Source organism: Engystomops pustulosus, chromosome 10 (genome assembly GCF_040894005.1).
Source record: "Engystomops pustulosus chromosome 10, aEngPut4.maternal, whole genome shotgun sequence".
Taxonomy (NCBI): Eukaryota; Metazoa; Chordata; class Amphibia; order Anura; family Leptodactylidae; genus Engystomops; species Engystomops pustulosus.
In genome coordinates this window covers 73,506,071-73,519,973 of record NC_092420.1, presented here as the reverse complement: position 1 = coordinate 73,519,973, position 13,903 = coordinate 73,506,071, and the positions used below count along the sequence as shown (strand labels likewise).

General features: G+C 43.8%; 1 protein-coding gene across 2 annotated transcripts in view; it reads left to right on the top strand.

The window, feature by feature from the left end:
• The window catches only part of LOC140103990 (uncharacterized), a 53,354-nt gene extending 51,971 nt beyond the window's left edge, over positions 1–1,383 (top strand). For both annotated transcript variants that reach the window (XM_072127311.1, XM_072127310.1), the window contains one exon: positions 1,246–1,383. In XM_072127311.1, the coding sequence (XP_071983412.1) occupies positions 1,246–1,260 (15 nt within the window). In that variant the 3' untranslated portion in view covers positions 1,261–1,383. The remainder of the gene's footprint in view (positions 1–1,245) is intronic.
• The last annotated feature ends 12,520 nt before the right edge of the window (positions 1,384–13,903 follow it).

Genomic DNA, 13,903 nt, shown 5'->3' with positions numbered 1-13,903 from the left:
GAGTAATGAGCACTTGAGCATTTTAGTGCTCGCTCATCTCTAGTGACTAGTGAAGCTGCAATTTATGCAGCCAGAACCCCACCTCCTGAACCTGATTGGAGCTGGACAACTACTGGGAATTAACCCCTCATGGTTCAGAATAACCAAGCACAATTGCAAGCACCATAAGAGGTACCACAACTCCCAGCAGTCCAGAGAAAAACCCCTAAACAGCGCAAGGTCTTAGCAGCCGCTGCCCGGGGCGCTCGCCAGAGAGGTGGAGTTTGCGCGGATACGCGCCCGAGGTCAGAGAACGCTGCTAGCACCACAAGAAGAATCAGAAGTCTCAGCATTCTCTTCTGCAAACCTGACATGGTGTGAATATACTGATCTTTATACTGTATTGTATGGCCCACATTTAGTAAAAACATTGCAAACTGCGCATGTGTCTTCATGAATCTGGTGTCCTCTCCACTGCTACGATTGAGTGCATCATTTTCTTGGTGCGCCTTTAATATCGAGTGTGCAACACACTTCTGTTGGACAATGCATGTTAAATGTGGCACACGGTCCAACTGTGCACAGGAAGGCCCACTTTTGTGATGCGTAGTGCAGCGTTTTCGACAAATGTGTCTTGGGCACTTCTTAAATGCATGTGGAATCAGTTTGCACTGAAAAGAATGACATTTTTGGGCCGTTTTTAGTTCACATCGTTAAAAACGTATGCGTTAAAAAACGCATCAGTTTTTTGAAAATGCACGTGTTTTTGTCCGGTTTTCCGAATCTGCACAATTAAAAACGGACAAAAACGCATGCGGTTTTAACGATCTGAAAATGCACTAACTATAAACGGCCCAAAAACGCCACGTGTGTCTTCACCCTAAGCTGTGTGTTCCCTATGCTATTATACTACTTTTATGGAGAATAAAGAAGGAGTTTTTACCACCTATCGTGTTGTGCTGGACTTATGGCAATACTCTTTAAATGTATCATGCTCTGGCACTAGGTGCTACCTAGTATAGAAATGCACCATAGCCTGCGCCTCAATGGTTGCAGGCTATAGGTAGGGCATAGACCCCGTACAGGAACACCTCATACTGGCCCACTCTGTGCCTCTCCACATCTACTCTGCCATGGACTAGGAATTGCACCTATTTCAGGGTTTTTACCCCAGGTCTGCCCCCTAGAGATTATTATAATCAGTGCAGGGCCTATAATTGTATTCTCTGTGTATTGTTACATTTTACCATCCCTGCTTTTTTGTAGGGACATTGGATCTAGAAAGTAGAAGAGATGGAAGCATGGAATAAAAAAAGAATAAGAATACCAAGAATATAAAAGCTCATGAATCCTTTTAATTTTTCTTGATGATCAACCAGACAGTTTCTTATACATCTAATGTCCCATCCAATCAATAAATGATTCTTCTAATAAATCTACTTGTGTTGTTTTCTTATTGTACTGAGATTTCTTGGTGCCACCAGAGGAATAATTCTGTGGTCTGTCTTCCATCAACAGATGTACATGTAACCCGCCCTTAGGACATACTCTGCAGTGGTTTATGGTAATTTTGATACCGAGCCGTCTGAATCCTGCCAAGGAAACCCCTACCTAGCCTAAAGCATAGCTCCCAACCGTCCCGATTTTGACGGGACTTTCCCGTTTTTCGTACCTCTGCCCCGCGTCACGGGCAGCTATGAGATTGTCACGGATTCTCCTCCGCATAGTAAATACTTTGAAAGCCTGAACTCATAGTACAGAATGGCTTCTACAGACATTGGGCAGGGAATCCTTTTCAGAGAAGTGTCGGGCTTAGCGGAGAGAGCAGGGACCACGTCATCAGCTTCAGATCAGCATCTGTCCATATATGGTCACTGCATCTGCTAGGGTTCCCCAGAGCAGACATCGGGCAGGGAATCCTTTTCAGAGAAGTGTCGGCTTAGCAGAGAGAGCAGGGACCACGTCATCAGCTTCAGATCAGCATCTGTCCATATATGGTCACTGCATCTCCTAGGGTTCCCCAGAGCAGACATCGGGCAGGGAATCCTTTTCAGAGAAGTGTCGGCTTAGCAGAGAGAGCAGGGACCACGTCATCAGCTTCAGATCAGCATCTGTCCATATATGGTCACTGCATCTCCTAGGGTTCCCCAGAGCAGACATCGGGCAGGGAATCCTTTTCAGAGAAGTGTCGGCTTAGCAGAGAGAGCAGGGACCACGTCATCAGCTTCAGATCAGCATCTGTCCATATATGGTCACTGCATCTCCTAGGGTTCCCCAGAGCAGACATCGGGCAGGGAATCCTTTTCAGAGAAGTGTCGGCTTAGCAGAGAGAGCAGGGACCACGTCATCAGCTCAGATCAGTATCTGTCCATATACGGTCTCCAGGGCTTCCCCAGACACAAGCTCTTTATTTAATTAAATTACATAAAGTTTTACATAAAGATTCAAACCTGGGACCCTCTGCACCATAGACAGGAGCTTAACTAACTGAGCTAAAAGCCCAGTGATACAGAGCTGAGGATTTCTGGTAACTAAGAAGTGTTATCTGCTAATGTCACACTGTGACACAGACTAATGCACTGATATATAGAGAGGGATCTTCTCAGAGATTATTATTGTAATTATTGAGACTATTATTATTATTATAAATTTTAATATTTTTATTATTATGGAGACGATTATTAATAATAGAAAAAAAATAATAATCATCTCAATAATAATAATAATCTCCATAATAATAATAATAGTCGCAATAATTACAATAATCTCTGAGAAGATCCCTCTCTATATACCAAGGCATTAACCCCTTAAGGACGCAGGGTTTTTTCGCTCATTTCTCGCTCTCCACCTTCAAAAATCCATAACTTTTTCATTTTTACGTGTACAGAGCTGTGAGGGCTTATTTTGTGCGTAACAAATTTTACTTTCCCGTAATGTTATTTATTTTAATATGCTGTGTACTGCGAAGCTGAAAAAAAATTCCAAATGTGGAAAAATTGAAAAAATTCTTGTGGGCTCAGTTTTTACGACTTTGACTGTGCACTCAAAATAACACCTCAGCTTTATTCTTTGGTTCGGTGCGATCGCGGTGATACCAAATTTATATAGGTTTTATTGTGTTGTAATACATTTAAAAAAATGTAACAAATGTGTACAAAAAAGAAAAAAAAATTTGCCATATTCTGAAGCTAATAACTTTTTCATACTTTAGCGCACAGAGCTGTGTGAGGTGTCATTTTTGGTGAAATGAGCCGACGTTTTCATTGCTACCATTTTGAGGTCTGTGCGACATATTGATCATTTTTTATTCCATTTTTTATGTAATGTAAAAAGGTGTAAAAGTCGCATTTGGACATTTGGGCGCCATTTCCCGCCTCGGAGGTCACCGCCGGCCGTAACCGTTTTTATATTTTGATACCTAATATGTCTGTTATTTTTACTGTTTATTATGTTTTATATCAGTTCTAGCGAAAGGGGGGTGATTTGAATTTTTAATATTTTATTAATTTTTTTTCTTTTTTAAACTTTTTTTTTTCTTTTTTTTTCACTATTTATTAGACCATCTAGGGTACATTAACCCTAGATGGTCAGATCGTTCCTATTATATACTGCAATACTTCTGCATTGCAATATATGCCATTTTTGCAGCTCATTCATTACACTGAGCCACTGGCTCATTGTAACGAATCTGCAGAAGCCAGATAGTCTCGGGTCAAACGAAGACCCGAGGCTACCATGGCAACCGATCGCCGCCCCCCGATGACGTTCGGGGGCGCGGCGATCAGAATAAAGATTGCGGCGGCAACGGACCGGTTAATAGCCGCGATCGGTGCAAGCAACGACCACGGTTATTAGCGGTGGGGGTTTGCTGCAATATGCAACAACCCCCATCATTGTATGAAGAGGACTCAGCCCGGAAGTTAGTTACCAAAATTCTAATCCTTGATAATCATAGAGCTAATAGCTCAGTGGGTTGAGGCACTGTGTTATTATTGTTCATGGACACTGCAGGTTCTTGGTTCAAATGCCAATGAGGAAATTTTTTTTAATTGAGATGATTTTTATTATTATAATATGGCTAAAATTTGGGGCGTGGCCAGGGATTGTTGGGGGTGTGGCTTAGGGGGATCGCCTTTCACAGATGTTGGGAGGTATGCCTAAGGGCTTATTCACACTACTGTAATGTGGGCTGTTATCTAGCCTCACAATTTGTGGCCAGATCAAGGCCCCCATTGAGGTCCATGGCACCTGGTCATAGTGTGGAGAACACAATGAGGGACATGTATCATAGTTTTGTCTCTCTGTGGGGAATTTTAGAGACATTTGGCAGCTCGTTTGCCCCTTATGTATGATCCTGTCTTTTTACTTGTGATACATGTTCGGTTTTTCCTATCCTGGCAAGCGCAAATTTTGGCTTCTTTTTGAGACTTTTTGTTGCAAATGTCTGAAATCCACATGGACACAAGCCACGTAAGGGGGTTATATACAGGAGAGGATACAAGCCACGTGAGGGGGTTATATACATGAGAGGATACAAGCCACGTGAGGGGGTTATATACAGGAGAGGATACAAGCCACGTGAGGGGGTTATATACAGGAGAGGATAAAAGCCATGTGAGGGGTTATATACAGGAGAGGACACAAGCCATGTGAGGGGGTTATATACAGGAGAGGATACAAGCCACGTGAGGGGGTTATATACAGGAGAGGATACAAGCCACGTGAGGGGGTCATATACAGGAGAGGATACAAGCCACGTGAGGGGGTTATATACAGGAGTGAACACTTCTGTTAATTTTGGATTTGAGGCTGTGCCCTGCATTTTTAAGCCCTCTAGTCCCACTCCAGGGAGGTAATAACATACGAGGCTGCGGTCACACGTGGTGTTAAGGGTGCAGTCACACGTTGCGTTTTGATTGCATTTTGAGACCTAATACAACATCTGTGGAGAGGTGATTTGCTTAATTACATTACTGTTAACATTTGGATTTACAAAACACATAGTAAACGCAATATGAACACATGTGTTAACACCGCGTTAATGCATGTGTTTATTAACACAATGTTAACGCAAGTGTTAACAGCTGTTTCATTAGGCAAATCTCAGCTGTTTTAAATGCATGCATTAAACATGACGTGTGACTGCACCCTCAGGGCGCGTTCACACGTTGCGTTTTGACCTGCGTTTTCATTACGTCTGAAACGCATATACAACAGCTGAGGAGAGGCCTAATTAAATGTCGCAATGACATTTAAAAAAAAAAATTAGGTTGGCGAGTTAGTTTTAATTGATCCGACCTCTGTAAGAATAGCCAGCAGCAGCGCAGCGCATATATTGTGCAATTGCTGCCAGCTCTCTGCGATGCGGCCGAAGAGGGGCTTACTCACAGCGCCGGCTAAATGTTATATATATTCGGCAGGTGCTGTGAATAAGCCCCTCTGCGGTTGTATTGCAGAGAGCCAGCGCAATTGCGCAATATATGCGCTGCTGCTGCCTATTCTTACTGGTCCCTGCTGACAGGGGCATGGAGGGGGTGTGTCAGCAGGCCTCCTCATGAATACGGCCGACTGCCAGGTGACAGGATACAAGGATCCGACCTCTTATTTGGTAAGAGAAATATTGATTAAAACTTATGCAACACCCTCGCCGATGCAAGGCGGAGGAGTGGTTGCGAATACGTCCCATCATGTAGCTTGCAGCCTGTGTAGGGTCTAGTCAGCCCCACAGCATGTCACTACATCACACTACATAGTCCTTATAGGACACAGGGGAACATTGCAGTGGTAGATCCTGCCTGTTAAGGCAGGAGTTAAGTGTTTTGTGTGATGTCATGTGTGTCAGCCAATCACATGTGTGACACTCTGTTTCTGTGAGCTGAGATGTAATTGGAGGAGCAGCCACCACCTGACCAGGGGAGTTACAAGACCCTGTCAGGAAACTTCCAGAAGAGGCAGTCTCTCTCAGGAGAGAGAAGAGAGCAGTCAGACCTAGGAGTCTGCAGAAGCAGACTGGAGTAATTCCAGTCTAAACTCTATACAGCTAGCATACCAGACCAGAGCAGGAAGAGCCTAGCCCCTGCCTGAAGAGTGGAACTAATAGCTAAGAGTTAGTGAGGAAAGGGGTATCATCCTACCTTTAAGGGTGATACCTGAAGCAACCCAGGACAAGCTGAAGCATCCTACTAGGACACAGCTACCTCCCAGCCTGCCCTTTGCATCCAGGCTGGTGATCTACATCCTGTGGCTCCCTCCAAGTACCTCTCCAGCAATCTACCATTCTGTTAAAGGCACGTTGCTGATGTTCCTGTTGGTTCCAATAAAGAACTGTAAGTTGTTTTTGTTCAACGTCTGCCTCCGTCTGGTCCCTGCTACTCCGGCTGTCACCATCACGGGCACCCTGTCCACCACACAGAGACTCATACTCTAGACACCAAAGGGTTGCCCCAGGGAGATTCGCTATAGCAGCCTCTCCCTCATCATTTCTTGCCAACACCACCCTGCTGGAGACCTGCCAGGCTGTAGGACATACCAAGCACCGTGACACTAGCGTGCCTAGGCCGCAACCGCCAGCCACTCAGGTACTGCTGGCCCCGGCTGACTCCAGGCCCCGAGAAAAGGCTAGGCCCCGGTGGGGGATGTTGCACTAACTTGCCAACCTATTTTTTTTTTTTAAATGTCATTGGGGGGACATATTTGGTGGGGGTCTTTTGGGGGGGTGACAGGTCCTCTTTAAGTGCTACATATAGGAGAAGGCGAGGAGATCCTGCAGGGGCAAAGGCAATTATCTTTGTTTATTGTTTTACTGTGGGGGCACAACATGGGATGGAACTGCTGAGGTGGAGCAAAATAAGAAGGCTTGGAAATAAGGGGAACTCCTGGGGGTAAAATAAGAGGGGTAGATGCTAGTGGGGTATAACAATTAGGAATACCGCTGGGGGGGTTAAAGTGACAGCTCTCTCACCTCTCCACAGGGAGCCAAACAGCTTAGCTGTACATACGGAACATGTTAGAGCTTGCTCTATCATTTTTCCACCGACAGTACTGTCAGGGTGCGGTCACGCGTCGCGTTTACTGCATGCGTTTAACCCCTTAGCGCTCAGCGTCTGATATATCGGACGCTGAGCCGATGCCGGTTCAACTCAAGATCTGAGCCGAACCGGCATCGAGAAACACGGGGTGCCAGCTGTAACTAAAAGCCGGCACCCCAATGTAACACCCGCGATCGGAGTTGTCTCCGATTGCGGGTGCTTAACCTGATAAATGTCGCGGTCAGCACGACCGCGGCATCTAACATGCATCTGGGGGGTCTTTCGATCATTGCTATGGCATCACTGGGGTCCGATCTGGACCCCAGTGTTACCTGCAGGAACTGCCGGTAAGATGGCGTCTGACGTCATCTTACTGGCACAGTGCCAGCCTATGCATGTGCATAGGCTGACACTGCTAATACCTTGCAATACAAAAGTATTGCAGGGTATTATCATGAACAAGCAGTCAGATGATTGCGTGTTCATGTCCCATGGTAAAAAAAAGTGAAAAAGTAAAAAAAAAAAAAGTTATTCAATAAAAAGTAATAGTCACTAAAAATGCCCAAAAGCCCCAAAACATATAAAGAGACATATAACTAAAAAAAAAGTCTAAATCATAACACAAACCCCACATATATAGTATCACCGCGTCCATAACAACCCGTAGAATAAAATAAAATAATTATTGCACCCCCACGATAAACGCCGTAAAAAAAAAAACTGTTATAAAACCTCCAAAAATTATGATTTTTACCTATGCAATCCCCCCAAAAAATGCTATAAAAAGTGATCAAAAAAACATGTACTCCAGAATGATACTGGTGCAAATACAACATGTACTGCAAAAAAAGCCATCAACCAACTCCGTAGCCAAAAAAGTAACAATGTTATGCCACTTGGAAGACGGAAATACAAAAATGATAGATTTTTCCCCACATTAGGGTTTTATTTGATAAAATTTAGTAAAACGTAAGAAAATATATTCAAGTCTGGTATCCCCGTAATCGTATCTACTCATAGAATAAAGATAACATGATTATTAGGCTATACAGTGAACCCCCCCCCAAAAAAAAAAAATCAAAAAGCCAGTAGAGAATTGATGCTTTTCTACTCCTGCCCTCAAAAAAAAGTTCCTAAAATTTTCAACAATAAGGGCTACCATCCCCAAAATGGTAACACTGGAAAAAGCATCTCATCCCGCAAAAAAAATGGCGTCACATGGCCCCAATAACGGAAAAGCGAAAATTTTATAGCATAAAAAAGGGGCCAATGAGGAAAGTAAAATCCTGGCAGCTGCAGGGCGCTCCTTCCCTTCTGCGCCTCGCTGTGCGCCCATAAAACAAGTCACCGCCACAAAAGGCTGTATGGTGGGTTTTCTCTTTTTATCTTTTGGAAATGTGTAAAATTTAGGGCTAAGTCAACATATAACCGGCACAATTTGACCATTCTAAATTTCACCTCCATTTGGATTCAATTACTATGGAGATCTCAAGGGGTTAACAATCTTCGTAAAATCTGTTTCTGATAGCTTGAGTGGTGCAGATTTGAAAATCTGTTGGATATATAAGGGGTTTTGAATTCTTTTTGAATTCTGAAAATCTGGAAAATCGCTATTCCATTTGTAAGCCGCGTGACATCAAAATAAATTATCCAGACATTTCAAAAATTATGAAAATGTAAAATAGACATATGGGAAATGTTATTCAGCAACTTATTTAGGTGGTAAATCTATCTGCCTGAAAACGCAATAATTTCGAAATTGTTCAAAAAATTCATCATTTTTTCTTTTTTTTTTTGTAAATAAACGCAAAACTTATCAGCCAAAATTTACCACTAGAATGAATTACAACATGTGGGGAAAAAACTATCTCAGAATCGTTTAGATAAGCAACAGTGTTCAAAAGTTATAACCATATAAAGCAACGCAAGTCAGAATCCAAAAAAAAAAATCGGGCTGAGCCTTAAGCTACAAAATGGCTGCGTCCTTAAGGGGTTAAAAACGCATTGCTACAGCAAGTGTTAACAGCTGTTTAATTAGGCAAATCTTACTTCAGCTGTAGCAATGCGTTTTTAAACGCATGCAGTAAACGCGACGTGTGACCTCACCCTTAGAGTTTTTTTTATCTAGGACTCAAAACAGCTCTTACTTCAGTTGTACAGGTGACTTTCAAATTAAATATTTCATGGCTGCCCCGGTACCGGGACTTGAACACAAAACCAAGACACATGTCAGCTGCATGTATAAAACACAAAATCATCAGGGAAAAGGGGCGTGACAAGGAGATACAGTGCCTACAAGTAGTATTTAACCCCCTACAGATTCAGCAGGTTTGATAAGAAGCAAATAAGTTAGAGCCTTCAAACTTCAAACAAGAGCAGGATTTATTAACAGATGCATAAATCTTACAAACCAAAAAGTTATGTTGCTCAGTTAAATTTTAATAAATTTTAAACATAAAAGTATGGGTCAATTATTATTCAATACCTCAAACCACCAGAATTCTGTTTGGTTCCCCTAAAGTATTAAGAAGTAGTTCAGGCACAAAGAACAATGAGCTTCACATGTTTGGATTAATTATCTGTTTTTCCAGCCTTTTCTGACTATTTAAGACCCTCCCCAAACTTGTGAACAGCACTCATACATGGTCAACATGGGAAAGACAAAGGAGCATTCCAAGGCCATTAGAGACAAGATCGTGGAGGGTCACAAGGCTGGCAAGGGGTACAAAACCCTTTCCAAGGAGTTGGGCCTACCTGTCTTCACTGTTGGGAGCATCATCCAGAAGTGGAAGGCTTATGGAACTACTGTTAGCCTTCCACGGCCTGGACAGCCTTTAAAAGTTTCCTTCCATGCCCAGGCCAGGCTTGTCAGAAGAGTCAAGGCTAACCCAAGGACAACAAGGAAGGAGCTCCGGGAAGATCTCATGGCAGTGGGGACATTGGTTTCAGTCAATACCATAAGTAACGTATTCCACCGCAATGGTCTCCGTTCCAGACGAGCACGTAAGGTACCTTTACTTTCAAAGCGTCATGTCAAGGCTCGTTTACAGTTTGCTCATGATCACTTGGAGGACTCTGAAACAGACTGGTTCAAGGTTCTCTGGTCTGATGAGACCAAGATCGAGATCTTTGGTGCCAACCACACACGTGACATTTGGAGACTGGATGGCACTGCGTGCGACCCCAAGAATACCATCCCTACAGTCAAGCATGGTGGTGGCAGCATCATGCTGTGGGGCTGCTTCTCAGCCAAGGGGCCTGGCCATCTGGTCCGCATCCATGGGAAGATGGATAGCACGGCCTACTTGGAGATTTTGGCCAAGAACCTCCGCTTCTCCATCAAGGATCCTAAGATGCGTCGTCATTTCATCTTCCAACAAGACAACGACCCAAAGCATACAGCCAAGAAAACCAAGGCCTGGTTCAAGAGGGAAGAAATCAAGGTGTTGAAGTGGCCTAGTCAGTCTCCTGACCTTAACCCAATTGAAAACTTGTGGAAGGAGCTCAAGATTAAAGTCCACATGAGACAACCAAAGAACCTAGATAACTTGGAGAAGATCTGCATGGAGGAGTGGGCCAAGATAACTCCAGAGACCTGATCAGGTCTTATAAAAGACGATTATTAGCTGTAATTGCAAACAAGGGTTATTCCACAAAATTTTAAACCTAGGGGTTGAATAATTATTGACCCACACTTTTATGTTTAAAATTTATTAAAATATAGCTAAGCAATATAACTTTTTGGTTTGTAAAATGTATGCATCTGTTATTAAATCCTGCTCTAGTTTGAAGGCTCTAACTTATTTGCTTCTTATTAAACCTGCTAAATCTGCAGGGGGTTGAATACCACTTGTAGGCACTGTAAGGTGCTTAGATGCTATTGGCCATAATGAATTTTCCAAGGACATTCTGTAAGACATTCTCCCAAACGGTTAATGAATTGTGCACGGTCTTCCCAGACCTTGTTCACAGATATTGTTTAATATCCTAATTTCCCTGAGAAGAAAAAGATAAGCTGGCTCCAGAACCAAGATATAGAACTAAAGATGAAGGACAGACTGCATTCTCATTAAATGTCAAAGGGAATTATTTGGCATGAGAGCAAACAGGTTAAATAAAATGAAGTTTGAATCATGACATTAACTGGACAGTGATGACCCCCAGCATGACCCCCGGCTAATACTTAAGATGGCGGACAGTAGTCAAGATGGCGTCCGAAACCAATGCGATCTCCTTAACAGTACGGTAGAATGGGCAGTACAAATGGATGGCCATGTGCTAACTGTACTGAAACAGTATGGTACGGGTTGCACACAGCTGTATTGAAACATTCATATGAAAGAGGCCTTAATGGCCACTGCACCCAGGAACTCACACAGGCTGTGTGTAGAAAACAGAATACATTACACTTGCACACTGTGCCACCTCATGTAGGACCAGGCACCTGCATACTTAACATGAAGGCCAGAAACACCTGAGGCTCTTTTCCTTTTTGGTTGTTTTAGCATCTACAAACACATCCCAAATATCATACATTTACACAAAAAAAACTGATCTAAGATGGTTGAAGTGACTGAGGTCTCAGTGCTAGGGGATCGTCTATCTCTGCCTACATCTATTACCTTGTTAGAACTATTTGAAATAATAATGTACACATCACTTACCTTCATGAGGCCCAGGGGTGTTACTATGGTAGTAAAAGATCTGGAGCACAGGCCCCAATGGATATTTTCAGCAGAGTGTGAAAAATGGGTAAAATCAATGGGCGCATTGTCTATGGTACGCAAAAAGGGTTATGAACTGCCTATCCCCCACTGGCAATAGCAATTGGTTAATCCAGTTTTAAGGAGATCACACTGGTCTCGGATGCCATGTTGCGTACTGTCAGACATTTTAAAGACTCAGCATTCATTTCACATAACTTGTCTAGTGAAAACTAAAGTTTGGGTGGGGTTTCTATTCAAACAAAGTAAGGTATAAAACACGAATGGGGTCATTTACTAATGGCCCGAATGGTGTTTTTTTTGTCGGGTTGCCCAAAAATTACCGATTTGCACCGAATTCCGCTGGGTTTTTGGCGCACGCGATCTGATTGTGTCATATCGGAGCCGGGTTGAACGCGGCGGAAATCTGGGGGCGTGGCCGTCGGAAAACCCGACGAATTCGGAAAAATCGCCATATTTAAAAAAAAAATGTTTTGCATGCACTTACCTGCACCCAGCCTAGCTTGGTGAACTCCGGCTGACTTCAGCGCAGCAGCGACACCTAGTGGACATCGGGCACACTGCCTTAGTGAATCGCCGGAAGACACGAATCAGCATTGGAGAACCCGCCGCTGGATCACGAATGGATCGGGTAAGTAAATCTGCCCCAAAGACTTAGCGCTCGCTAGCACCACCTAGGGGAATGTATTCAGGGGAGCACCTGGGCATTTTGTTGTTGTGAAAACAGCCAATGGTTCTACATTCCTTTGTGTGCTTGCATCCAATAATGTTGCATTTCCAGGGTCAAACCACACAATAGCATTGCCCGCTTGTATACTTGCACGCCCTATGCAAAGTGCCTTATGATTTTCTATATAAGTGTCTCAGTGCCAAAATTATACACAGTTTTTGTCTTGAGCTGATCCTTCAGTAAGGACAGTATGTCTTATCTATATTACTCACTCCATTCCAGCACTGGAAACAAAGACTCATATAATTTGAAAATCACCTTGCAACGATGACGAGGACTGTTAAAGCCTCTTCTATCCAAAGACCTTTATGGTCCTCTAACACCAGATTATAGATCCATAAATCCTAAAAGGAAAAGTCCAGCATCCAGGCAAAAAAGGTATATCAATCAGATAAAAATCCACTTTATTGAAAAAAATAGTATAAAAACATATAGTGACGTCCTATAACATAATGGGGCAGATTTACTTACCCGGCCCATTCGCAATCCAGCGGCGCGTTCTCTGCGCTGGATTCGGGTCCGGCCGGGATTTATGATGGTAGTTCCTCCGCCGTCCACCAGGTGGCGCTGCTGCGCTGAAGTCCGCTGGAATGCCTCGAAATACACCGGCCTATCCTGGATGAAGGTGAGTGAAATTTTCGCGACACAATTTTTTTTAAATGCAGCGTTTTTTCCAAATCCGTTGGGTTTTCGTTCGGCCACGCCCCCCGATTTCCATCGCGTGCATGCCGGCGCCGATGCGCCAAAATCCGATCGCGTGCGCCAAAACCCCGGGGCAATACAGGGAAAATCGGCGCAAATCGGCAATATTTGGGTAAATTGTCGGGAAAACGCGAATCGGGCCCTTAGTAAATGACCACCAATATGTCTGACACGTTTCGGAACGTTCACGGTCCTTAGTCGTAGCCACGAATTAGGCTACGACTAAGGACCATGAACAGTCCGAAACGTGTCAGACATATTGGGGCAGATTTACTTACCCGGCCCATTCGCGATCCAGTGCGGTGGATTCGGGTCCGGCCAGGATTCACTAAGGCAGTTCCTCCGCCGTCCACCAGGTGGCGCTGCTGCGCTGAAGTTCCGAGGTCCGCCGGAATGCATGAGCCTATACCTGGTGAAGGTAAGCGCGAGTCCCGCGACAATTTTTTTTTTTTAAATGCGGTGGTTTTTTCGAATCCGTCGGGTTTTCGTTCGGCCACGCCCCCCAATTTCCGTCACATGCATGCCAGCGCCACAATCCGATCATGTGCGCCAAAATCCCGGGGTAATACAGGGAAAAATCGGCGCAAATCGGAAATATTCGGGAAACCGCGAATCGGGCCCTTAGTAAATCAACCCCATTATGTTATAGGACGTCACTATATGTTTTTAAACTATTTTTTTCAATAAAGTGGATTTTTATCTGATTAATATACCGTTTTTGCCTGGATGCTGAACTTTCC